Source organism: Urocampus carinirostris, chromosome 8 (genome assembly GCF_059441175.1).
Source record: "Urocampus carinirostris isolate Australia breed hairy pipefish chromosome 8, RoL_Ucar_1.0, whole genome shotgun sequence".
NCBI lineage: Eukaryota > Metazoa > Chordata > Actinopteri > Syngnathiformes > Syngnathidae > Urocampus > Urocampus carinirostris.
In genome coordinates, this window is record NC_142356.1 from 39,103,223 (window position 1) to 39,128,186 (window position 24,964).

General features: G+C 38.5%; 1 protein-coding gene across 1 annotated transcript; it reads left to right on the plus strand.

Moving 5' to 3' along the window:
* The first annotated feature begins 8,231 nt into the window (after positions 1-8,231).
* erp27 (endoplasmic reticulum protein 27) lies at positions 8,232-22,698 on the plus strand. The gene is made up of 7 exons (XM_088343205.1): positions 8,232-8,400; positions 9,279-9,364; positions 14,303-14,440; positions 14,509-14,625; positions 14,702-14,827; positions 21,451-21,648; positions 22,587-22,698. The coding sequence occupies exons 1-7, from the start codon at positions 8,343-8,345 to the stop codon at positions 22,626-22,628; spliced, it is 765 nt and encodes a 254-aa protein (XP_088199331.1). The 5' UTR covers positions 8,232-8,342; the 3' UTR covers positions 22,629-22,698.
* Positions 22,699-24,964: the final 2,266 nt, after the last annotated feature.

Consider the following 24,964-nt stretch of genomic DNA (forward strand, 5'->3'; position numbering starts at 1 on the left):
GATAGAACATGGTATTTTTTTCAAGTTATTTTAGCCTACTTTTGCTAAAATACAAAATATATGCTCCTAATGGTGCGTAATAACACTTTTTCTATCATTTAATGTTAACGTAATGGGGATTCTTTTATCAAGATCAAGAAAATTGTTAGAAATTGAACATTACTGACAGAACCAGAATAAAATAATTGATTTATTTATCTGACCATATCAGAATATTTTTGTTAGCTTTTCAGTGGATTACGTTCACTCGACTACATGAATACATTTTAAGCTTTTGGAAAGAACTCAATCAGTCAGTCCTCCATTTGGCTTGTAGCTTATTTGTTAATTTGGCCCTTCTACGTCTTCTACCGTTTTGACTTTGACACCCTCGTTTGAGAGGAAATAAAAGATTATTCTTATATTAATGATTATTGTCACCAGAAAAAAATTATCTCTATTATTTTGTCTTCACTTCTTTTCGCCCAAAGATAATTTTGGAGATATATTGTTTTTCAATTAAATCAACTATACATATAATATCGACAGATTTAGAAAAAAATATTTGTTAAATACATTTTTAATAAACCATGAAGATAATTGACAAATAAAAACAAATATTGGCGCTACGTTTTTTTTGTTTTTTACATTTCAACCATACTATGAAAAAAATCATGGAGGTACTTTTTGTCTTTATTAGGCACCACAGGTTGTAAGATGCTTTCCATTCCTATGACTTTGTACGTGTCTAACACTTGCAGCGTCAAGATCAAGCTTAGGGATGATCCGATGACGTTAAAAGTTGTATAAGGGTTGCTTGGAAAATAGCCTGACCTAATTGACACTAATCCAAAAAGCTGAGCTTTACTTGCGTTACGTCAGTTCTTTTTCTTACCTGAAAAACAACTAGTGTGGGCCAAAATCCATGAGAAAACTGTGAACAAACGCAAGCGAAGCATCGTCGTGAAAGAAAATAAAAATCGGATGAGAAAGGAAAGCAACACGCCTCTAAAAATAGGTCAATACAAAGTGTTCACCGAACAATAAATTGCATAGTTTAACTGAATAATTATGATTACAATTACAAAAAACACTGCAAACTTTGTGTGAATAAAACAACATATACATGTAAATGTATATGTATATATACTTATGTACATACATAAGTATATATATATATATATATATATATATATATACATATTGTAAAGTTAACTATTTTTAGTTGTGTATTTCTCAGACTCCCATGCTATGAAATTAACCTGTTTTTATATTCCTAATATACAAGTAATCATCACACACACACATAGTCACGTTTCAAAGATCAGTCTATTTCTATTATTTGTAATACCTTTTCAGTCTAATTTTCATTGTAATGTAATATAACACTCATGTGTGACTCCATTTCCTGTTTATGTGTGACTTCTCAATAAACCACGCCTACTGACCGGATGTTGTCAGTACGGCCCGGGCAAGATGGCTACTGGGCCGTGCTCCCTTCATCCACGAAGAGATAAAAACTCAATAAGTGTTTATATATATATATATATATATATTGAAAGATTTTATACATTTGACTATAAAAGGATTTTATACGACTGAATACAAATTACATTTAATGCAATAGATATTTTCACTGGCTGGGCTGTGGCGCGAGGTCAGGGCACCCGAGTAGAAAAGGTTGTTTACAGGAACGGCAGGAACGGGACGGAGGGCTGATAAGATAATCAGCACATTGTCGGAGTTTATAAAGATATAAACTCGTTGCTGGTGGAATTATTCAGGTCCAAGCATTTATATATTTTTAATCTACTTCGCGAATGAAGAGAGGACAGCCCGGTCGCCATGTTGGTCGGCTGCCCGGGCCGAACTGCCTGTACCCGTTCAGTAGGCGTGGTTTATTGAGAAGTCGCACATAAACAAGAAATGGAGTCACACATGAGTGTCATATTACATTACAATAAAATTAGACTGAAAACGTAGAAATAGACTGATCTTTGTAACGTGACTATGTGTGTGTGTGTGTGTGTGTGTGTGTGTGTGTGTGTGTGTGTGTGTGTGTGATGATTATTTAGACTAATCTTTGAAACGTGACTATGTGTGTGTGTGATGATTACTTGTATATTAGGAATATAAAGACAGGTTAAACAAGTTAATTTCATAGCATGGGAGTCTGAGAAATACACACTTAAAAATAGCTAACTTTACAACATCCAGACGCAGAGGGGCCCTGATGATGTAGAAACGCTTGGTGTCGTTTTGAACATTCCGGACATCGCGGCGAGGTGGTGGAGCCCACGTTGGGCTTCCTTGGCACGCCAGTGTGAGAAGCCGGCACACCATCTTGCGGGTAGACGTGGGCCAACTTGGAGAGATCTAAAGGACTTCAGAAGAGGGCTTCCCAGAGACTCCAACGACACTAATTCGGCCGTTTTCGATGGAGTACACTTAGTTAAATTGTCAATGAAATTAAATCTGCCCCCGTGTGGAAATGTCGGCTTTCCTGTTCATCTTTTCCGTCAAGAAACGAGCGTGCATAAATTGTTGGGTGAATGTAGGTTGTTTTTGGTTAACGGAGTCAGATAACTAATTCGAACAATTTGGTACATTTTTATATTTAATTCCCAACAATCTCTCTCTCTCTCTCTCTCTCTCTCTCTCTCTCTCTCTCTCTCTCTATCTATCTATCTATCTATCTATCTATCTATCTATCTATCTATCTATCTATCTATCTATCTATCTATCTATCTATCTATCTATCTATCTATCTATCTATCTATCTATCTATCTATCTATCTATCTATCTATCTATCTATCTATCTATCTATCTATCTATCTATCTATCTATCTATCTATATATATAAATGCTAAGTGTGTGTCAGAAAATTAGAATTTTGTAATGAAGTTCTTTATTTTCTCTGATGCAATACAAGTAACAAAAATGCCTTACATTTTGGATTTATTTTAAATGGACAAAAACATTGCATGTTTTTTTTTGCTATTTTAATGTCTCTTATTATGGCAAGAACTCAAATATCCCATCTAAAAATGTTAGAATATTATGAAAAAGTATACTTGTAGACTGTAAACAATAATCAGCAATTTTAACTTATCGGTAATTAAGGGTTCACAATACTTTAGTTTTTATGCAGTGAATGTAGAATGTATGACATTTGATTACAGAAAATAAATAACTTTATCACTACATTCCAAATTTAACAAAGTTATTATTAAATAACTACAATTCAAACTCATATAGTATAAAAAGTAAATATAAATATTTCTATTAGAACTGTTTCAGAACAAAAGCCAAGAGTCAAATAGAAAAGCAGCAATGTAACAAAAAATACAAATATATATATAGTGCCAACTATACTGTACCTTCCATTGCACAATAATTTCAAAATAAAGTCAGAAAGTGTAAGTTGTGTAAACAGTAAAATCTCATACCTGTCAACCTGTACGGTTTTGCCGTACAAAGTACGTTTTTTATGCATTTTAAGACGAGTACGACGTACAAGAAAATCTGTACGGAAAAACACAAATTTGTCAATGTTGGGTACCATCCGGTATACACCGACTGTTATGAAACGGCAAATCAATCAAGTCAAAGGAGTTCGCTGCGGAAGCCTCTATTTCGGTATCGATTTTTTTTTGTTGCAAACGAAGCGAGCGGTTTGATGCTACTGTGCGCATGCGTCAGCCGCCTGTGGATTTCCCATCATGCATCATTGAAAAAAAAAAAAAAATATATATATATACGGTGTCTGATTATTTTGTATTTTGTACGGGCATGGAGCCGTGGAGGTTGAGAGGTATGCAATCTAAAGACCTCCAACAGTTTGAAAAATAAAATATGTCTACTACAACAACTGTTATAGACAATCGTCAAGAGTCCAACCCAAAAAATCATCACTGTAACCAACAAGCCATTTTTGCTTTGTTGGCAGAGTGACAACAAGTCTACATGTTTTTGTTCAGGAACGGTAACATGCATACATTTTTGGTTGCAGTTCGTTGCTCTCTGTAGAGTGAGCGTTTTTTCACGTATTTATGTAAACCAGCTCAGTAGCCTAGATGGTAAGGCGCCCGCTTTGAGACTGGGAGGTCTGTGGTTCGCGCCCCGGCCGAGTCATTCCTAAGACTTAAAAAGTGGTCGGCAGCGCCCTCTGTTGGCTGCGGCTGCATCGGCTCGCTACAACGGGTCAGGTGCAATCGACATTTCGTTCTGTGTACATTGTTACACAGAATGACAATACAAGGAAATTATTATTATTATTATTATAAATTTGCCTGAGTCGCGAACTACTTTACAACACAAATGACACCAGGCATTGTCCTTTTCTACAACTATAGTATCCATTCGATTCGAGTACGTGCTTAGTATCTACAATACTTATATTTGGATCGATCCGCCCAACCCCTAAACAGAACTGCTCATAGCACCACAGTGTTTTTGAAAATATTTCCTCAACAACCTCTAATTTTGACGTTATTTCCTGAATGACGAAAGTGATCAGAATCGCTATGTGTGGCCTCTCGGGATTCTTCATCTTCCGACCATGTGTGTCTGTTTAGTGAGCAACTGTATGTTTACTGCTGTTAAATAGCAACAGTAGTCTTAGAAATTCTGTTTATGACTTCAAACCAACATGTGGATGACTTATCCTTTGAGTAGTTGTTGTTCTTCAGTGCAGCTGTTTTGCTGATCTGCGGTCAGCCACATTTACTCCCTCCCCCAACTGCATCAAGTGCAATCGCGAGTTTGTTTTTATTTGATTACAACATGCGTCCATGGTTCTTGGAATTACTACTATAATTACGTGTTTTATGTGTTGTTATACAACGGAATTGACTGCAGAGTCTAGTTAAAAGCTTCAAAATCACGTGCAGAGGAAAATGGTGTCAAAAATCGTATTTACTGCAGGTTTTGATAGAATAACAGTATTTTTACTGGATTTTGTTTGTGGAAGAGTACTGAAAGGAATTAATCAGTTAACAGGGGTGTTTAAACTTATCTTTGCTCAGTGGCCTCATGGTCAAGAAAAAACACAGCCCAAAAAGTATAGAAAAGTGAAAAAAATGTACAAAAAGTACTGACAATCATAAATATCTATTTAAAAAGTACTGAATAGCATAAAAAACTAGTGTAAAGGTTAGAAAAGTACTAAATAGCATAAAACACAGCATGAAAAAAGTAAAATAAAACCTCATAAAGTATGAAAAACATGAACATTTTGAAAGACTGAAATGTAAAAAAAGCGGAAAATGTTTTGAAAGTAATATGTAAAGCATCATAATGTATGCATGATTGCCGATGTGAATCACCTGTGCCCCCTCCTTTGGCACCAACTGCCTCGGACTCTGGCTCCCTGTCCCAATTTAAACCCACTCCTATCTGTCCCCTGTTGTCAGTCCATCTGCGAACAGCAGTTTAACACAAGGCAAGCCTTTTTCGACCCTGACTCCCACCTGTTTTTTGCTCCTGTCTGTTCCCCGCCTTTGACCTGTTTTGGATCCTGACCACGTCTAATCTCCCGTCCTGGCTTTCAACCTCTTTTTGTCCCCAACCACGTCTACTCTCCTTTCCTGGCTTCCGACTCGCTTCCGACCCCAACTACGTTTTTGCTCTCCTGTCCCGGATACTGACCCATTTTTCCGTTCCCGACACCGCCATCGCTCGCCACGGAAGATCCACTTCCATGTTGAGAGCGACTTGCTTCCCGAGCCTAGCGAACGCCGGATCGTGGGCACAGCCCTTCCTCTTTCCTTTATAAAACTTGTGAGAAACGTAACGCAATTGGGTCCTGTTTCCGTTCTGGTCCTGACAAAAGCATTAAATCGTATCAAGTTGTGAAAACTGTAAGGAAGAACAGAAATGTTTTGAAAAAGTATTACAAAAATATGAAGATTATGAAGTGTTTCATTTATAATCAGTGTACACCGGGGTTGCAAAAAATATCATTAGCTTTTCATGGAAATGACTAAAGAGACAATCTTGAACGAAAGAAAGAAATAGAAAGTATTTTTAAAGTTTTTTTAAAAGTAGTACGAGTGTGGAAAATTAAAAAAGTACTGAAAAGGTACTAAAAATACTGGATATCACTTGAAAAGAATTAGTGAAAAGTAGCTAGATAGCTAGCTAGATAGCTAGCTAGATAGATAGCTAGATAGATAGCTAGACAGATAGATAGCTAGCTAGCTAGCTAGATAGATAGATAGATAGATAGATAGATAGATAGATAGATAGATAGATAGATAGAGATACTTTATTTATCTCCGTAGGGAAATTCACATTTCCAGCAGTATCCTTGTGGTAAAAAATAAAATGGGAGATGTAGAGTACAAAAATACCCAATATAACGAGTATAGTAAAGAGTATTTAAATAATGTTCCCAAAAATATGTAGAAGTATGAAGTTTTACTAACAAGTACAAAAAATTGAACGTAAAAAAAGGAAAAGGTTCTGAATGTATTGAAAAGTAATGTAAAGTGTGAAAAAGAACATGAATGCATTAAAAAGTACTAAATATTATGAAAAATATTTCAAATAGTTCAACAAATGTGAGCTAGTAATTTTATTTCTTGAATTATGAAGATTTTTTTCTAATGTTAAAAGTCCAGTGTATAATATATAGTGACACCTACTGGTGTAAAAATGCTTAATTGATTTTAAATACAGCACAACTGAGCCCTACATGTGTCGGACACAGTCCTGTAATTCAGGCATATTATACTTATTTTCCACTGTTTCCATCTCTTGCTACCTGGCAGCAGGTTATGACTCTGTTCTGTTTAGTGCTAATGTCAATCCAAGCTACGGTAACCTTTAGTAATGTGAATTATTACCAGTGTGCGGAATAATCCTGTCACAAAAAACGCCGTAATCTAACGGTGTTGTTTATCTCAGTAACGGGGTAATCTTTATGTACGTTTTTGTCATGTATATCCTGATTATTTTATTATATTGTTTACTGTTTTTTTTATTGTTTTTTTTGGTTGCACTTCAAGTTTAGGATAAATCTGTTGCCGGTGAGGTGCAATGAATATTACAAGGTTTTATAACATAACTACCTCTCTGTTCTTCTCTATTCGACTGACTCGAATACTGCTCAGAAAACTTTTAAATTGTTTGACGTAAAATTATTTACTTTTACTATAGAGTAATTCCATTACTAACTTATGTTTTGAAAGAAGTAGTTAGTAATTACCACTAATTACTTTTTTTCAAATAACGTGCCAAACACTGATTATTACACACTTACTTTAATTTTCTGGAAGGTTGGATGAATGCTGCTCCTCACATGTCAGTCTTTTTAACACAGAGTTGAACCCTACCTTACTTATAAGGGCATTTTGTGCTGTGAAATTGTTTTTAAATATTTTTTTATGCGAAATAGGTTGTGCTAGTTAAAAAATGAATGACTACTGTGAACAGTACAGTAGTAGACAGTGTTCCCAAATAGAACAACAAGGAGAAAAAAGAAACATTAGTAGTCAATTTGCCTCATTTTAATGTGGTCTACTACAATGATTTAGAGCAGTGTTTTTCAAACAGTGTGCCGGGGTACACTAGTGTGCCGTGACACCTTGTCCAGTGTGCCGCTGGAATTTGCCCAATTTTATCTTTCTAAAAAAAATCAAGCCAGTATTCAGTATTTTTGCTATCTTCAGACGAGGAACTGTAATAGTCATCCATATCAGTAGGTGGCAGATTTTTTAATATACTTTTTATGTACTAATTATCTGCTCATGAGGTAGCACAGTACATTTAATAACTTAATTTGTTTAACAAAGCGGTTTAAGATTGCACTGTAAAAAATAAAAACAAAACATAAATCTTTTTTTAAGTATCATCTTATTGTTTTTATATATTTATTACCTACTTGTGAGGTAGTACAGTGAAATATTTGACATAACTTCACTTTCGAACATTTACGACGGACGGTGTGCCTCGGAACTTTTTTATAAATAAAAGTGTACCTTGGTTCAAAAGGGTTGAAAAACACTGATTTAGAGGACTGTAATCTAGATAAACCTGAAGACAGTTTTGAGGGAGTTTATGCTCCATTTTATGAAATTAGCCTATGTGTATAATCTATAAACGATAAAACAATGCAGTAGTGTTAACAATATATAAGATTTTTTTTAATCATTATTGAACCACAGTCCGGTCTCAGGATGACACGTAATCCAATGTCCCTGCACCCAAATTTATCAGGAACAGGTGGCCATTTCCCAAGAAACCTCCTTTCAAAATTCATCATTACCTACCACAGTAGCAGTGGCCACGAGTTAACACTTAAGTAAAGAGCTTAAGAATTTTTGAAAAGACAACTGGACAACTGAAAATAAGCAGGAAAATGCTGTTTGGATTGTTTTTATTCATCCTTGTGTCATACGTCACTGCAGAGGAAAAAGGTAGATTTACTAATCTGATGCTCAATGTTTTTCACCCCTTAAATATTTAAGGTTTTATTCTAGTTTGTTAAAACTTGACAAGTTCAGAATTGCTCCATTTGGTCAATTCTAAGCTTTTGTAAATTTAGGAGAGATATTTCTATTTTGTAAGTGTAAAAACAATCCATTTTGGGCACATTGACTCCAAAAGGCAAGACTTTCTTTGATTTAAAGTAAAACCTTATTTGATGTACTGTACAGTATGTGCCAATCTTTAGACATTAGAAAGCGGTAGATTATATTGCGCACTCTATTCTTATGCACTAAACACAAACCATTACCAGTACGTAAAAAGCAAACAAGAAAACCTGTGCTTGTTTAAAACCGTAAGTGGGAAACTTACCAAAATGGAAATCTAATGGGATCATTACAGCGGGTTATTCACGCACAACTTCCGTCTCGCTTCAAAATAAAGCAACGGTATTCCAAATTACGAGTCAATATTTATTAAACGTCTTCAGTGTTATGTTATGATCTATTTAAGGTTTTTTCTTAACTATGTTTTATTTTGTACAGCACTTTGTCTTCTGCTGTGGTTGTTTTAAATGGCTTTGTAAAGTTGAGTTCTGTATTGTGTAAAGTGCTAGTGTTTGTGAGTATGAATACGAATTTTCTGCACACACACTTTGACAAAGACATCAAAATAAAGAAAATTGTGTTTTGAGACCTTTCAACCACTATGTGGCGCTAGAGAGCATTAATGAAAATATTGCGCTATTATCACTGGCCACTGTTGAACACATGACCTGGCAAGGTTTTGTGCTGATATGAATTACAAATATCACTATTGAAAATGATTATAACATCAGTTGGCTAACATCAAATAATTTTATTTTCAGATGCGTCACTCCCACGATTAAACGACACTAAAGCTGCCGAGGCCTTCCTCACCTCTGCCGAAGTGGCGGTGATTGGATTCCTGGAGGTCAGTGAATCCAGACAGACATTTTAAATAGCTCCGTTTTACGACTTTTATCTTCCGTGCCGCAAACCAGACATAGAAAATCTCCAAAGATTGAGCCGTTTGTTTGCATGTGTGACGGCGAGCACGCTTGGAACAATCGGCGGAGTGGATCTTGCCAAACTGCCACGCCTTTTGGCAGGAAGACGGGTTCGGAGGTTGAAGGCTCGGTCGTCAGCTGCGTCCTCCAACTCAGTGGTTCTCAGCTTGTATGACCCACCAGTTCCCCCTAATTACTAGCCACAACCCAAATAAATAAAAAAAAAGTCAACTTCTCAAATGTTTAAGGTTAAAATATTTTCCATTTAAACGAGCAATATTAGAATGCGTTCGTTTTAAAACAAAAAATAACCAAAACCAAATCGACCCCTGAATATTACTTTTACAAGGGAAATGTGTTTGTTTCTTTGTGGGTTGTTTATTCAGGCACAGCTCAAGGTATAGCATCATTCATTAACAAAAGGAAACAAACTATTCACAAAAAATAGCTGTGCAATAAAATTATATAATACTCCGGGTTCGTACGGGTGCTTGGAATCGTTGAGAAATGCTTAAATGTTGATGGGGTGTTTTCAAATATTGCAATTTTGGGTGAAGTGCTTATAAATGCTTAAAATTGTTGCTATGTTTCAACTTGTCTTAAAAATGATGCCGGCCCTGCTCGTTGCTTCGCCATTGCGATTCTTCGCTCGTGATTAACGGCAGCTGCTATTAGTTTGTATGGTTTTGTTCTATGAACCATTATTCACCCCTACGGGACAGGTGCAAGCTACACTTGAACAGGGTGTTAGAAAATGTGTATCAGTGCATGGTTTATTTATTATGGAGATTTAATATGGGCCATGCAAACAATTAAGGTAGCGTTTGACTGGGGTAAAATTTAATGGAAGGAACGTCCTGCAACTGAAAGTGTAAGCTACAACAAACCCATTTTAGGCTAACACTTGCATGGTTTGTGTCAAGGACCTGCTTGGGGTGGCGCGGAAGCAAAATGCAGAATCAAGAATGAAAGCAACAATGAGCCATTTATACAATCCATGTTGAGGACACAAATGAGACACAAAACAATCGAGAGTATCTTGATCACCAGAGGCCTTGTTGAGGCCCAGGGGCAGGCAGGGTGTCGGCAATCCGGTAAACTGACTTTAGCGAACGCGACAGTCCAAATGTTCCGCAGGCAGAATTTTTGGTCGGGAAGAGGCAAGGGTTCGGTACACTAAAAGCAAAAGCAAAGCAAAGTGAATACAACACTAGAACGAGACCTGAGTGACAACAAACTGGCCAAAATGCTAAAGATAATTATAAAAAAGGAGTGAGCAGGAGAGGTGATTTAGGTGCAATCAGGGAAAGTGACGCTAAGTGTGAGTGGAAATCAGCATCAAGGTGGAGGTGACCAAAAAAGTCAAAGGGAAAGCAAGAGGGGGAGAGAGAAAGAAAAACCAAACTTGACAGCCAGACTGTGACAGTGAGAGATTTGTCTCAAAATACTTACACATGTTTTGTTCGGATCCACAAATCTAAAATCTAAATGCACACGCAATATTTAATATCACGTATGTAAATCGCAGATATATTTGCTGCTTTGCAAAATACACCGGATGTTTTAATGGTACAGGAGAAATTGGGAAATTGAAAAGTGCTTGAGTTTGGCTATGAAAAGGAGTACAAACCTTGAATACATAAACATGTGCCCAAAGAGTGTAAGTTGAAGCCCAAAGCTTTTGAGTACCTCCCCATATGTTTTCTTTGCAGGGAAGACATATTCAAAATTTAAACAAGAAAACAGCACAAAACCCCACATAGAAATGATATTTCAAACTTATAACAGTATCACTAGTGACTCTTCAATATATAAATGTTCTTTCATATATTTATGTAAGATACATATAGTGTAGGGGCAGCACGGCGGCGCAGTGGTTAGCGCTTGTGCGGCACAGTTCATGTCATGGGAACCTGTCGTGGGTTCAAATCCAGCTCCAGACTTCCTGTGCGGAGTTTGTATGTTCTCCCCGTGCTTGCGTGGGTTTCCCCCGGGCACTCCGGTTTCCTCCCACGTTCCAAAAACATGCATTCAGGTGAATTGGCCGGTCCAAAAATTGTCCCTAGGTGTAAATGAGTGAATGAGTTGTCTGTCCCTGTGTGCCCTGCGATTGGCTGGCAACCAGTTCAGGGTGTCCCCTGCCCACTGCCCGGAGATGGCTGGGATGGGCTCCAGTATCCGGTATCGAGTCTCCAGTATCCGGTATCGATTCTGTCTGACCTGCCTTGTCCGGTATCGATCCTGTCTATCCTGTCCAGTATCTTGCTCGTGTATCCGGTATCGATTCCGTCTGTCCTGCCCTGTCCGGTATCTTGCTCTGGTATCGATCACGTCTGTGTTGTCCGGTTTCACTCTCGTCTGCCTCTGGCTTCCTGTTTTCCCGCGCCTGACTTCCGTCTCATTACTTCTGCCCAGCTATCGCCGAATCACTGGCGTTTGTGTTTACGCATGGCTGCCCCATTCCCGTAAAATAAAACTTGTGTGAAAATTTTACGCGTCTGGGTCCTCCATCTGTTCGGGTTCTGACATTTACAAAAAATTAGAAGAAAATGGTGAGGTTTGGTCGATTTGAGTTTCCGTAGTTTGTATTCTTTCTTGTGCTTATTTTCAGTTACACTACATAATACAATGGCATTTAGAGATCAAATAATGCACGCTGTCCCTTTAATGCTGCATATTCAATGAAATACAAAACGCTACTTCAGTAGATTTGTGTTAATCATAGTAAAATATATACAGTATCTTGTATTTTCTCCGCTGTATCTGCCATGCTCAACATTTGTCAACTCATATTTGCAGGGCATTATCCACATCTACTGTTACGGAGTGTAATTGACCTTCAGTTATGATTTTATTTTCTGAGTTTATTACACCAAGGCAGAAGCCTACGGCTTACTGAAACTGGTCTGCGACCCACTTTTGTGTCCCGACCTTAGAGTTGAGAAACACTGCTCGAGCTCAACCGGCCATCTGACAGGAAGTTCGAAAAGTAAAACTATCAAGAGAATAACACAACCTTTTTCAAACCTATCTTATTCGATTTCAAATAGATTGCAGAAAGTGTGTAAAAATGCCTCCAGAATAGTTTTCATATAATGTCTGCATCCATTCCTGCTTTTTTAACGACCGCGCTCATGTTTGCAGTTGCATTTTTCTTGTTGGTTTTGACGGGGAAAATGTTTTTACAGCCTCAGATGGGCTTCGACAGCTTAAGTGGGTCCAAGAATTCTCTCGTCGCCCATCCATTTTTACATTCAGAATGTGGGAATAAAATGAGGATTCCAGACAGATGTTAAAAAAAAAGACTTGTCCAACCGATCAGAACAAAAAAAAAATGCAGTTTTTAACCAAAGTTACTTGTGGATCACAAAATCCCTGAAACTGCAAAAAATAAAATATAAATTAAAAAATATTAACTCTTCAGTGCTATAAGTAAAGGATGGAATGCAAAACATATACCGGTAACTATTTTCAATTCTATTTCAACCAATTAAGATACAGGTCCTTTGAAAAACAAGAAAAAAAATACAAAATAATATAGGTAGAACAAAAAGAAAAAATCAGCTGTCGATTGAATGATTTAATGCACTTTGCTTCAGAGCAATCAATATCATTAAAATGAGTCCAAATTTGGCTCATGTTTGTTTTTTCATACAGTACTTTCTTTTTTGTCTTCCGTATTGTACTCAATTTTTACCCAACACCCATAGAGCCTTTTCCATGTTTGGAAACAAGTGTGAGTTATTGAAGCTGCATGTGCCTTGTTAAAGCAGAATGGCAGGGTTCATGTCAGTTTATAGCAACCCATCCATTCATCCATCATCTGCACCGCCTATCCTCAGTAAGGTTGCGGGGGTGCTGGAGCCCATACCAGCTGTCTTCAGGCAGTGGGCAGGGGACACCCTGAACTGGTTGCCAGCCAGTCGCAGGGCACATAGAGACAGACAACTCGCTCGCTCATTCACACCTAGGGACAAAAAAAAAATCTTCCATGAGCTTCTTTTCAGAATCGATCCCTGGCCTGCCAAGCAAAAAAAAAAAACATATCTTCATCATTTGTAATTTTTCACTCGTTTGCCTTTATGGAATATCTTTACTGTAAACATTCATAGAGGCAAAAAAGTAAAAAAACACGATACCTTTATTTACATGACAGTGGAAATATGTGTATACGTCTGTATTAAGATATTAAATATGCATACAATAAGTTTAAACCTTGAATGAAATCCAAACTGAGTTTTGAGGTCATGGGATCAAATCCAGCTACGAGCCTTTCTGTGCAGAGTTTGCATCTTCTCCCCGTGCTTGCATGGGTTTGCTCCGGGAACTCCGGTTTCCTCCCACATTCCAAAAACATGCATGTCAGGTTGATTGTCCCTAGGTGTGAATGAACGAGTGAGTTGTCTGTCGCTGTGTGCCCTGCGACTGGCTGGCAACCAGTTCAGGGTGTCCCCTGCCCACTGCCCAAAGTTAGCTGGGATGGGCTCCAGCACCCTAGCGATCCTACTGAGGATAACCGGTGCAGATAATGATTGGATGGATGGATGGATGGGTGAATTCTAAACTTACAAGGAGGACAGGGAAATAAGCATTCAAATAAGGAATCCCCACCTGTTTTAAGGCCCTCCCCTCACTTCTCTCTTTTCAAAAAAATCTTCTAGGTTGCAAAAAGCAGATCAGCCCTAGGGGTTGTGGTTATTAAAGAACAGCAACACGAGTGGCCAATAGCAACAATGATTAATAAAAAAGGCAAATACTTTCAAAAATCAATTCCCATTCTTCGGTATCAGGCAGTTAGCTACCTGGTTGAGATGTTACATGTAAAAACAATTTGTTGAGCTTACACAAATTTGCCATGATAGGGGGAAGAGAGTCGTGGCTACAACGAACTGGTGGCAGCAGCAAAGCGGTTTGATTCCATCCCAGTGGCCATTTGTGCTGTGAAGGAGGTCTGGGCTGACTATGAAATTAAATCTGACACCATCACCATTTTCAGAAAGGTACCGTCACAGCTGCACAGGTTTGTTTGCGGCAATGACAATGATGCTTAAATATGTGTTACGTCCAGGCTGATAACCATCAAGAGAATCTTGTGACTGCCGAAATCCCCAAGATAGAGACAGACGGTCTTGTGAACTTCATCAGTGTGAACGAAGTCCGTTACATGACAGAATACAATCAAGTGGTGAGCACGCAGAAAAAGTGTGGATCTAAGTGTACAGTTACCACGTTTCCCCATCCCGAATATTGTGACTTTTTAGTCAGCAGTGGGCATCTTCAACTCCGAAGTGAAGACACACCTCCTGCTCTTTGCCAACAGGGGACAGAAAGAATTTAATGAGCTGAAGGAGAAGTTGGCAGCTTTAGCTCCAGAGTTTACTGGGAAGGTAAGCAAGTAAAAGGGATGGGTTTTGTATTTTAGTTTTTATTGACGGTTAACCTTACCCAATTAGAACTGAAGCACCTGATGCTATATGTAAAAACGGGGTATTTTCTTGAAAATTAAACTACATTTTCAATGCCTAATTAATCATTATCTCAGCTGGTAGAAACATCATCCTATAACATTTTGTAGTGTTTCAGAAAAAAAACTTATTAAAAATCCTCTCTATATTCTTAACACACGGATAGCCAATAAAACAACAATATGCTACTTTTCATATTGTTTTTTGTTTGATGTCGTGTTCATATTATTTTACTTGTTTGGCGATTCAATCAGATGTATTATAATGCTCAAATGATATGAGTGACATTCGTGGTTTCCAAATTAAGTGAGTTTTTTTTTTTTTTTTTCAGTAAAAATATGATTAAAAAACTGCAAATGACTCAAGTACAGGTGCCATAATGCAATTGTGCCATTCTAACATCCAAATCGATTAGTATTTATTTGTCCTCTAGGCCTTTATAAAGAGATTTGAAAACATCAACAATATACCAAATAGTTCCATTCTTTAAGTCTGAGATTTTGTCGGTTTTCCAAACCAAGACGTACCCAAAGTAAATTGATACTGTTCTTGAACCGTTTGGAGAATATAGACGGTTTTGGTCTCTTTTGAAAGTTAACACTCTAAAGTTTTGTCCCAAACAGAAATAATCACTGCAACAAGTCAAGTCAAGTCACATTTATTTATATAGCCCTTAATCACAAAAAATGTCTCAAAGGACTGCACAGGATTACAATTACACCATTACCTGATCTTAAACCATCTTGCGGGCAAGGAAAAACTCAGCGTGAGGAAAAAAGAAACCTTGAGAAGACCTCACAAGTGGTAATCCCCCTTCCAGGATGACCAGGGTGGAATAGATTTAGCATTGAGTTACAGTACACAAACATAGTAAACATCAATAAAAGAGAACACTAGGTAACATGTTGAAATTTGTCCGGAAAGTGCATGACAGCAACTATGGCAACGACGCAGCTTCCCATCTCTGTCAGCTGGTCAATGCAGGCGTTGAAATGCTTCAGGTCAGACGCTGGTCCGCTGACTCAAAAACATTCAGTAATATAAGTTGGTGCACACAGAAATAGGTTGTTATTCTTGCATGATTATTTATTATTTTTTTTTTTGCAATCAAACGCCCGCAGATGAGTGTAGCGTGGGCGTCCAACCTGGAAAGCAGGTGTGACAATAGCTTGACGCCGTAACTGGTTTCTGTCAAATTTTAGGACAGTTTTCTTTTGGTAGGTCTAAGCGTTTCCAAAAGTTGAAAGTGTTTGACTCCTCTTTCCAGAAGTCAATCAATGATTGTGCACACCTGTGTGTAGTAATGGCGCGTAAACATGAATCAAAAGTGGCTTTGTGCACTTTAATTTTAGTCTAATTTTAAGACACAGTGAATATATGCATAACATTCCGTTCAGAATTTGATTGGCTTACGAATATGTCAATCATAATTTAAATTAATTACTACACGGCGTTCTTCTCTTTATCAAACAAGCTTTTATTGGCTAATGCGGGCTTTGGATCGGGGAAAAAAAGCCCGCTGTCAGCAGAGAGTGGTGCAAATCAAAAGGTCATAGGCTAATGTCCACATTGGAAATTATTTTACGAGTCTGTTTGATTGTAATCATGAGTTATTTGGCGAACCAAACGGAATACAACAAGGATCATCAAACGATGCAGACATGCTTTTAAGCGAATTAAAAAAAAAATGTTTTATCTGTCGGTGTTATCGTGTGTTTTGGAGTAAATATTTTACACCAAGCGTGTCAAACTCAAATTCACAGTGGGCCAAAATTAAGCAGAGGAGTAAAGTCACTAAGGGGCAGCACGACAGCGCAGTGGTTAGCGCTTGTGCGGCACAGTTCATGTCATGGGAACCTGTCGTGGGTTCAAATCCAGCTCCAGACTTTCTGTGCGGAGTTTGTATGTTCTCCCCGTGCTTGCGTGGGTTTCCTCCGGGCACTCCGGTTTCCTCCCACATTCCAAAAACATGCATTTCAGGTGAATTGGCCGGTCCAAATTGTCCCTAGGTGTGAATGAGCGAATGAGTTGTCTGTCCCCGTGTGCCCTGCGATTGGCTGGCAACCAGTTCAGGGTGTCCCCTGCCCACTGCCCGAAGATGGCTGGGATGGGCTCCAGCCCCCCCGCGACCCTAATGAGGATAAGCGGTACGGCTAATGAGATGAGATGAGATGAGTAAAGTCACTAGCCAAAGTCAATATTTATTGAAAAAATAACTGCAACTCATATGTAATGTTTAACCTTTTCATATGGAAAGAAACTTTAGTTTTGCTTAAACACGGAATTTGGAACAACCAAAGCTTGATATTACAAAAACTTGAAAAATCAAATTTGAAATAAAAGAGACAGTAGTATTCATTTCTTATTTAGATAAATAAAGTAGTATGACTTTCCCCTTATACTTTCAAGTTCATTTTTCAAGTAAATCTTTTTCAAAGCCAACAACAATGGAACCAAAAACAGTAATAATAATAATTTCAACTTTTGACAGACCATGCCTTGCAGTAGAAAAAGTGCATAAGAAACATACAGTATATTCAAGCTCAGTTTTCTACGCTCTGATTTACTCTGCACATTGGTCTAAGCCAGATATCTAAGCTCGTCAAAGTCTGAAATCAGGCTGTGAGCTAAGGAAAGCCTCAGGACGGAGTGAAGGTGCTCAACAGTGTGTTGACTTCTGTGAGGTGTTTTGTTCACCTTCATCATAGAGAAGAGTTGCTCACATAGACTGTATGTGCTGCCAAACATTGAGAGCATCTGAGAAGCTTGGGTGCGTAATTGAGGCATTGTGTCGGGGAGAAAACATAGAAACTGCGCAGCACCATCGGAGTCATATTTTGATTCTAGCATGTCATTAAATTGGAGTTCAATTAGCTCCATCTGGGGGCTGGTTAGTGTGCTTTCCACATCGATCGTAAACGGGTTACTGAGCAGTTCTAGTCTCCCTTTCTGAGCCTCGAAGTCTGCAAATCGCCGAGAAAACTCGACGCAGAGCGCGTTGATTTTTTTTTTTGACAGATGTTTTAGAAGGTGGGATTCATTGGTCAGTACTGGATGTAAGGAGTCTATGTTTGCAGATAATTATCTTCTCACCTCATTACTAGGGGATTTATTGGTGAGCTATCCTGGCTTTATAGTTTTCGGGTATCTTGTTTTAGACTAAGCGTGATGTTGCTCCGATTAGTTTTTTTTTAATGGTCAGCATATCTTGAATCCCAAGAGTTTAAGGTTTCTAATGATATGTGGCATGACATATTTCAGTCAATGGTGACATTGCATTTGTTTATTAACAGTCCAACCGCATTAAGGGGTTAAAAACAAACTGTGTGTGAAGAAGATTTGCCCGGCCTAAACCCAACTGTAATGGTTGACATCTTACATCTGATTACAGATTTCGCCTATTAGTGTTTCTTTTTAAAAACGAGGGATCAATGTGTTTGCCCTGTTGTGGGAGGTAACAAATCTGAATGTTGGCCAACCAAACATAGAAGGAAAGCTATTTTCCCTTCAAATCAGGTCAAGTTAACCGCCGGAGTAGATACATGGAGATGACTTGCTGCCCCTAATCGTACACCTCCTGCGGTTGGGTGGATGTTTTCAAAATTTTGTTTGGTCACCAAACTGTCAGTCAAGTCAAGTCAATTTATTTGTATAGCCCTTAATCACAAAAACGTCTCAAAGGACTGCACAGGATTAAAATTACACCATAGCCTAATCTTAAACCAACATGCGGGCAAGGAAAACCTCAAAACCTCGGCGAGAGGAAAAAAGAAACCTTGGGAAGGGGCCTCACAAGTGGTCATCCTCCTTCCAGGCTGACCAAGATGGAATAGTTTTAGCATTGAGTTACAGTACACAAACATAGTAGACATCAATAAAAGAGAACACTAGGTAACATGTTGAAGTTTATGCGGAAATTGCATGACAGCAACGACGCCTCCAGCCCACAAACTAGTCCAAAAAGTCCATAAGAGCAATGCCGCAGCTTCCCATATCTGCCGGCTGGACGATGCAGGCGTTGACATACTTCAGGTCCGGACGCTGGTCCTACGTCCTTTTCCTTCATATCACCACCAGCCAAACAGTCGGAAAATACAAAATATAGGGTGGGCATCAATCATAACCTTTTGAATATAAGTGTGTCTTAAGTCTAGATTTAAAAACTTCCACTGAGGTTGCAGATCTTATCTCCGGAGGCAGAGCATTCCACAACACCGGGGCCCAGATGGAGAACGCTCTTCAGCCTGCAGACTTCTTGGCTCTCGGAGTCACAAGTAAACTGGCATTTTCAGAGTGGAGGCTCCGTGCGGGAACATAGGGGGAAATCAAATCAGAGAGATAAGAGGGTGCAAGTCCATGCAAACATTTGTATGTTAATAAGAGAACCTTAAAGTCACATCTTAAGTGGACTGGGAGCCAGTGCAGGTTGGCCAATACAGGAGTAATATGCTCAAACCTTTTTGTCTTAGTCAAGAGTCTCGCAGCCGTCTCGCGGCCGCATTCTGCACCAGCTGCAAACTTTTGATGCTAGACATCGGGGGAGACCAGAAAGCAATAAATTACAGTAATGAAGCCGAGAAGTAATACAGTAAACGCATGAATTAGAACCTCTGCATCTGATTGGGACAGCAACCAAACGAATCTTCGCAATATTAGGGAGGTGGTAGAAAGCTATTCTAGTAATATTTTTCTCGTGCGACTGAAATGACAGATTAGGATCAAATATAACACCTACATTTTTGACCGAGTCACTATGGGTGATATTACTGTACATTTGTCTAGGTTCAGGGCAGTGTTTGAAAACAACTCACGACAATGAGCTGGACCAATAATCAACATTTCAGTTTTTTCTGGGTTAAAGCGCAAAAAATTAAGTGACATCCATCTTTGAATCTCAGTAAGGCAAGCCTTCAGTTTTTTACAACTTAACTATCCAGTTGCCTCCATTGGCAGATACAGTTGAGTGTCATCTGCATAGCAATGGAAACTAATAATATACTTGCAGATAATGTCACCAAGCAGAAGCATAGAAATACTAAAAAGAAGGGGGCCAAGAACAGAGCCCTGTGGAATGCCACAGGGCACATTATAGTGTTTAGAGGTCAGATTGCCGTAATTAACACATTGCACCCTGTCTGACAGGTAGGACCTAAACCACGAGAGTACAGTTCCTGAGATACCAATGCATTCCAGGGGAACGAGTAATATGTTGTGGTCGGCAGTGTCAAAAACAGCACTGAGATCCAGCAGCAGTAACATTGATGAGGCACCGGAATCTATTGCTAAAAGGAGATCATTGGTTACTTTAGCCAGGGCTTTCTCAGTAGAGTGATTTGCCCTAAATGCTGACTGGACAGTTTCAAAGAGGTTATTTTCCGACATAAAGTCATTTAGCTGCTGTGCACTCAAAGCCCATAAAAAAATAGCCTCAATCGTAAAGGACAAGCCTTCATGGGGCCCAAAGCAAAATTAGATTTGGGGGGCCCCCTATTACTTGATCATTTGCAAAACTACTATAACTCATCCCATGTTTCCCTGTCATTACAAATACACTTAAATACTAGATGTGAGATTTTTCTGTTGTAGTTAGATTGTAATCCACAGAGAATAAGGCCACGGGAGCAGATTTGCAAAAAAAGTATTTTAATTTTATATTCAGAAAAGTATGCAACTTTCTCTACTGGCCACACAAGAATCAATATGCTAAAACCTTAAAGGGCAGCCAGGCATGTTTTAAGTCATGTCATGTTTATTTGCATAATCCTTACCTACAGTACGGTTTAAAATCTGGAATGGTACAAAATTACCTACAAGAGCAGTCTGTGGTTGATTTACACTAAATATTCAAAGTGATATACTGTAGTACAAAGTCAGGTTAACCATCTAAAAGTGACAAAATAAACTAATTATTTACTGCAAACACAATCTGCTTTATTATTTGTGCTTTACATTAACTGCAACAACAAAAGTACTGAATTTAAGATCAAACAAATACTTAAAAATATATATAAATGCACAGAGGCACCTGAAACAAGGTAAAAAATATTTATTTTTTAACTACTTCAACAAATGTACAAAAACTGAATTTAAATTCAAATACTTAGATAAATATATAAATATACGGAGGTGCATGAAAGGCCGTAGGAGCGGGCACAGCTGAGTTTTTTGACTCGTTTTGTTTTTGTTTTTCTTATGTTCGAAATGAACAGTTGCTTTCATTCATTTATATAAAAGGGAAACGCTCTTGTGGGGCCCCTAGTGGTAACGGGCCCCTAAGCAGCTGCTTAGTTCGCTTAAACCTTGGCTCTGGCTCTGTGGAAGACCCTGTGAAGCAGAACACAATCTACGAATTTGTAAACATAGTACACTATACATGCCCCATACTGAGTACTCTTGACTTCCTCTCACATTTCAAACACATTTTATGTGAGATTCACTGAATACTCCTAACAAAGTGTGAGATTATTATAGATTACGATCAGTAAATTTAAGATTGTGTGATGGCAATTTTCAAAAGCTAACAAAATCACCAAACTGCCTCCAAGTTCTTGTTCGTGCTCATCAACGGCACCGAAGATTCCAACTTCCGGTCCCTGCGCTACTTTGGACTAAAATCCAAGGACCTCCCACGTGTCGGCATCTATGACGGCGACTCCGATATGAAGTGGCTGCTACCCGAGGGCCACATTTCCACTGAGCGCGTGCGAGATTTCTGCAACTCTTTTTTGCAAGGGGAACTGAAGGTGAGTAGCCGTTATAAAAAAGGGTTCATACGGGTGCTTAGAATCCTTGAAAATGCTTGAATTTTAATGTTGTGGTTTCAAAGTTTGAAAAGTGACTGAATTCTGGGTGAAGTGCTTGTAAATTCTTAAAATAATTGCCATGTTTCTCGGCAGTCTGACTTAACCACACGTTAAAATGAGAAAAATAAGTCTGCTTAAAAATGACGACAAACACTTCTCTCTGGTGGCTTTGCCATGCTGTTGCATTTCTTCCTCCCTCATGATTAACGGCAGCTGGCATTAGTTTGCATAGCGTTGTCATGTATAGGCTCATGTCAGTTTATACCTGCCGATTGACAGAAAAGGATTGTTGATATTAACATCTCAAATAGCCACAAAGGATGTGCAAACAGCAAGACAATGACTTCATATTAGTGATCAAAGTCAACATCAACAACATCCACTTATGATCGGCATACACATAGATTGTGAGAGCTACTTTGTGGCAATTTGTGGATTTCTTCTTTTAATGGTACTGGAGGAATTGGAAAATTGGCTTTGATAGTGCTTAAAAAGTACTTGAATAAAAAAGGTGTACAAACCCTGAAAAATTAAGAACTTGACGCCTGGTAAAGTGAATGATTTTAGAAGTTTTTCTCAATTTGATGTGAGCCAAAGAAGAATTTCTTGATTCAAAATTGTCTCAAGGCCCCTAGCCTTTGGAAAATGTTTAAAGGGACAGTGTGCATTATTTAAGCACTAGATGCAGCTGAATGGTGTAATGCAGGTGTGGGCAAGCTACTGAACCCCTCATAATCTCCGATATGCAGGTAAGTGCCTTGCGTGGCTGCCTCCGGTATTGGTGTGTGAGTGTGTGAATGGGTTTTAGTGTGAAGTGTATGGTAAAGCGCTATATAAATGCAGTCCTTTTACCAATAATGACGTGATCTATGTTTCAGGGGGTGAAACAGGCAGGAGAAGAACCTAAAACGGAGCTCTAACATCCAAAGATTAGAATCGAAGCCTTTGTTATAAACCGATTTCGAATACAAATAAAAAAGTAAAAACTTTTGTGGCTCAGTCTTCTCTGTTGCAGACGGCACGGGAACCTCCGCGAGTTCTGCAGCTGCAGGTCGAAGCGGTCTTGTTTTGTTTTGTCTGTTTACGCCACCGAGGCCGTCTGCGGTTGGCTTTGCCGACCGCGTGTCGGCGGCCGCGAGCTCCGTACGGCCTGGCACGCTTTGTGAGTCTGCCCACAAAATGTCGGAGTGGCCGCCACAACACAAGCGCCTCAGCCAGAGCGACACACAGCAGAGCAGCAAGACGCAGGATGTTCTAGACAGTGGTGAAAGGTCAGCGTCATGTTATATTCCGATCGAGTGAATCCAGATTAAAAAAAAATGAACCTGATTATAGTTGGCCAATCCATCATTGCTTTACTTGTCGTTGCTCTGTATAATATTTATACTTGAGTTGGAATTAGAATTAAAATTGTCTTTGTATGCAAAAAGATTATACATGGCACTCCACGGTAAAACATGTAATATAAAGATTTTAAAGAGAAGAAGGACAAAAAACTATCAGCATGAATAGGCAAAAAAAAATATGATTACAACGTAGTGCTTAGAAAAAATGGCCTAAGTTATAATGATAATAATAATGATAATGCAATGGAGAAGAATAGGTCTATCTATCCATCCATCCATCCATCCATCCATCACTCTCTCACTCTCTCTCTCTCTCTCTCTATCCATCCATCTATCTATCTATCTGATGCAAACATTATGTGTATCAATCTGGAATATGTCATAAAATCCATTAGGTTTAATCAAAACGACTGGAAATTATTGTATTAAACTTATTGTATTAAACACAAATTTGTATCTTCGAAATACAAAAAGGAGTGCGGTACTAATGTTTGCGCTTGCTTTTTTATATAATATCCAGTGACATGCAGTTAGGGGAGGAAGATGAGGCGGTGCCTCACCTGTCAAGGAAAAATAAAATTATAAAATAGCTTAATTTAATGGTTGTATTTATTGAGTGTTGAATAATATTAATACAATTAGTTTCTAACATATTACTGTCCTGAGTGTCTGTGGATAAAGAATGAGGCACACAATTCTCTTGACTTATGGCAGAGGGTGCCAGTTAGACAAAGGATTTTAAGTTGTGCACACCTCTGCCGCAGACAATAGAATTGGTGATAATATGAACAAGTTGAGAGCAAGTCAAGTCATCTAATCACATTTTCTCTTGTAGCGTTGAGTTTTTGTTTTTTTTTCATAATAGAGGTTTGAGTTAAGGTAAGACAATAAAACTTTTTTTTTTCCTATATTACAGTTTATATGGCAGCACGGCGGTGCAGCGGTTAGCACGTGTGTGGCACAGTTCGGAGGTCGTGAGATCAAACCTCCTGTGTGGACTTTGCATGTTCTCCCCGTGCTTGCGTGGGTTTCCTCTGGGCACTCCGGTTTCCTCCCACATTCCAAAAACATGCATGTCAGGTTTATTGGCCGGTCCAAATTGTCCCTAGGTGTGAATGCCCGAGCGAATTGTCTGTCCCTGTGTGCCCTGCGACTGGCTGGCAACCAGTTCAGGGAGTCCCCTGCCCACTGCCCGAAGACAGCTGGGATGGGCTCCAGCACCCCCGCGACCCTACTGAGGATAAGAGGTGCAGATAATGGATGGATGGACAGTTTATATGTTGATTTCTTGCTCTGCCAATCAAACAATAAACATGTAGGCAACTATATATTAAAGCAACAATGTTCTTCATATTGTAAGATTTAGAAAATAATTACATTTTAGATAATTCTTTAAAGGGACAGTGTGTAATATTTAGTGTCGCCTCATGGTACAAAAAAAAGCCTTCATTCATTAAAAAAACCATTAGTTTGAATAATATGTAAAGATACATTTACTATCATACCATGTTCATCTTTATAAATATTCATAGGTTGAGAAATTTGTATTTCTTTTAATAGCGGAAGCCATACCAAGTAGTCGCCGCCATGTTTCATATCTTGCTGCTGCTCTGTGGCATTGTTTTTTATTCGAGTTAGACAACAGAGCCATTTAGTGGTCAAATAGTACACAATGTACCTTTAATAAATCATTGAGGAGCAATTTGGATAATGAGGAAAATAAAATTTTGTAGATGTTTTTCACATGACAGCGTCAATATTTTTCATCTATGTTTTTTAATGATTGTATTTTCTTGTGTATAACGCACATTCATTTTTACCTAAAACAAACTAAAAAGTGTAGGTTTCACTGTCGTGTAATCAGACGTTTACAGTTGTAGTAGTATAATATAATCACAAAAAGGTTGGAT

Bases quoted from the DNA above. Each gene is read 5' to 3' on its own strand.
- erp27 (XM_088343205.1), top strand. From the start codon at position 8,343: ATGCTGTTTGGATTGTTTTTATTCATCCTTGTGTCATACGTCACTGCA. The intron at 9,365-14,302 runs GTCAGTGAATCC...TTGCCATGATAG, and splicing joins CGGTGATTGGATTCCTGGAG to GGGGAAGAGAGTCGTGGCTA. The intron at 14,441-14,508 runs GTACCGTCACAG...TGTTACGTCCAG, and splicing joins CCATCACCATTTTCAGAAAG to GCTGATAACCATCAAGAGAA.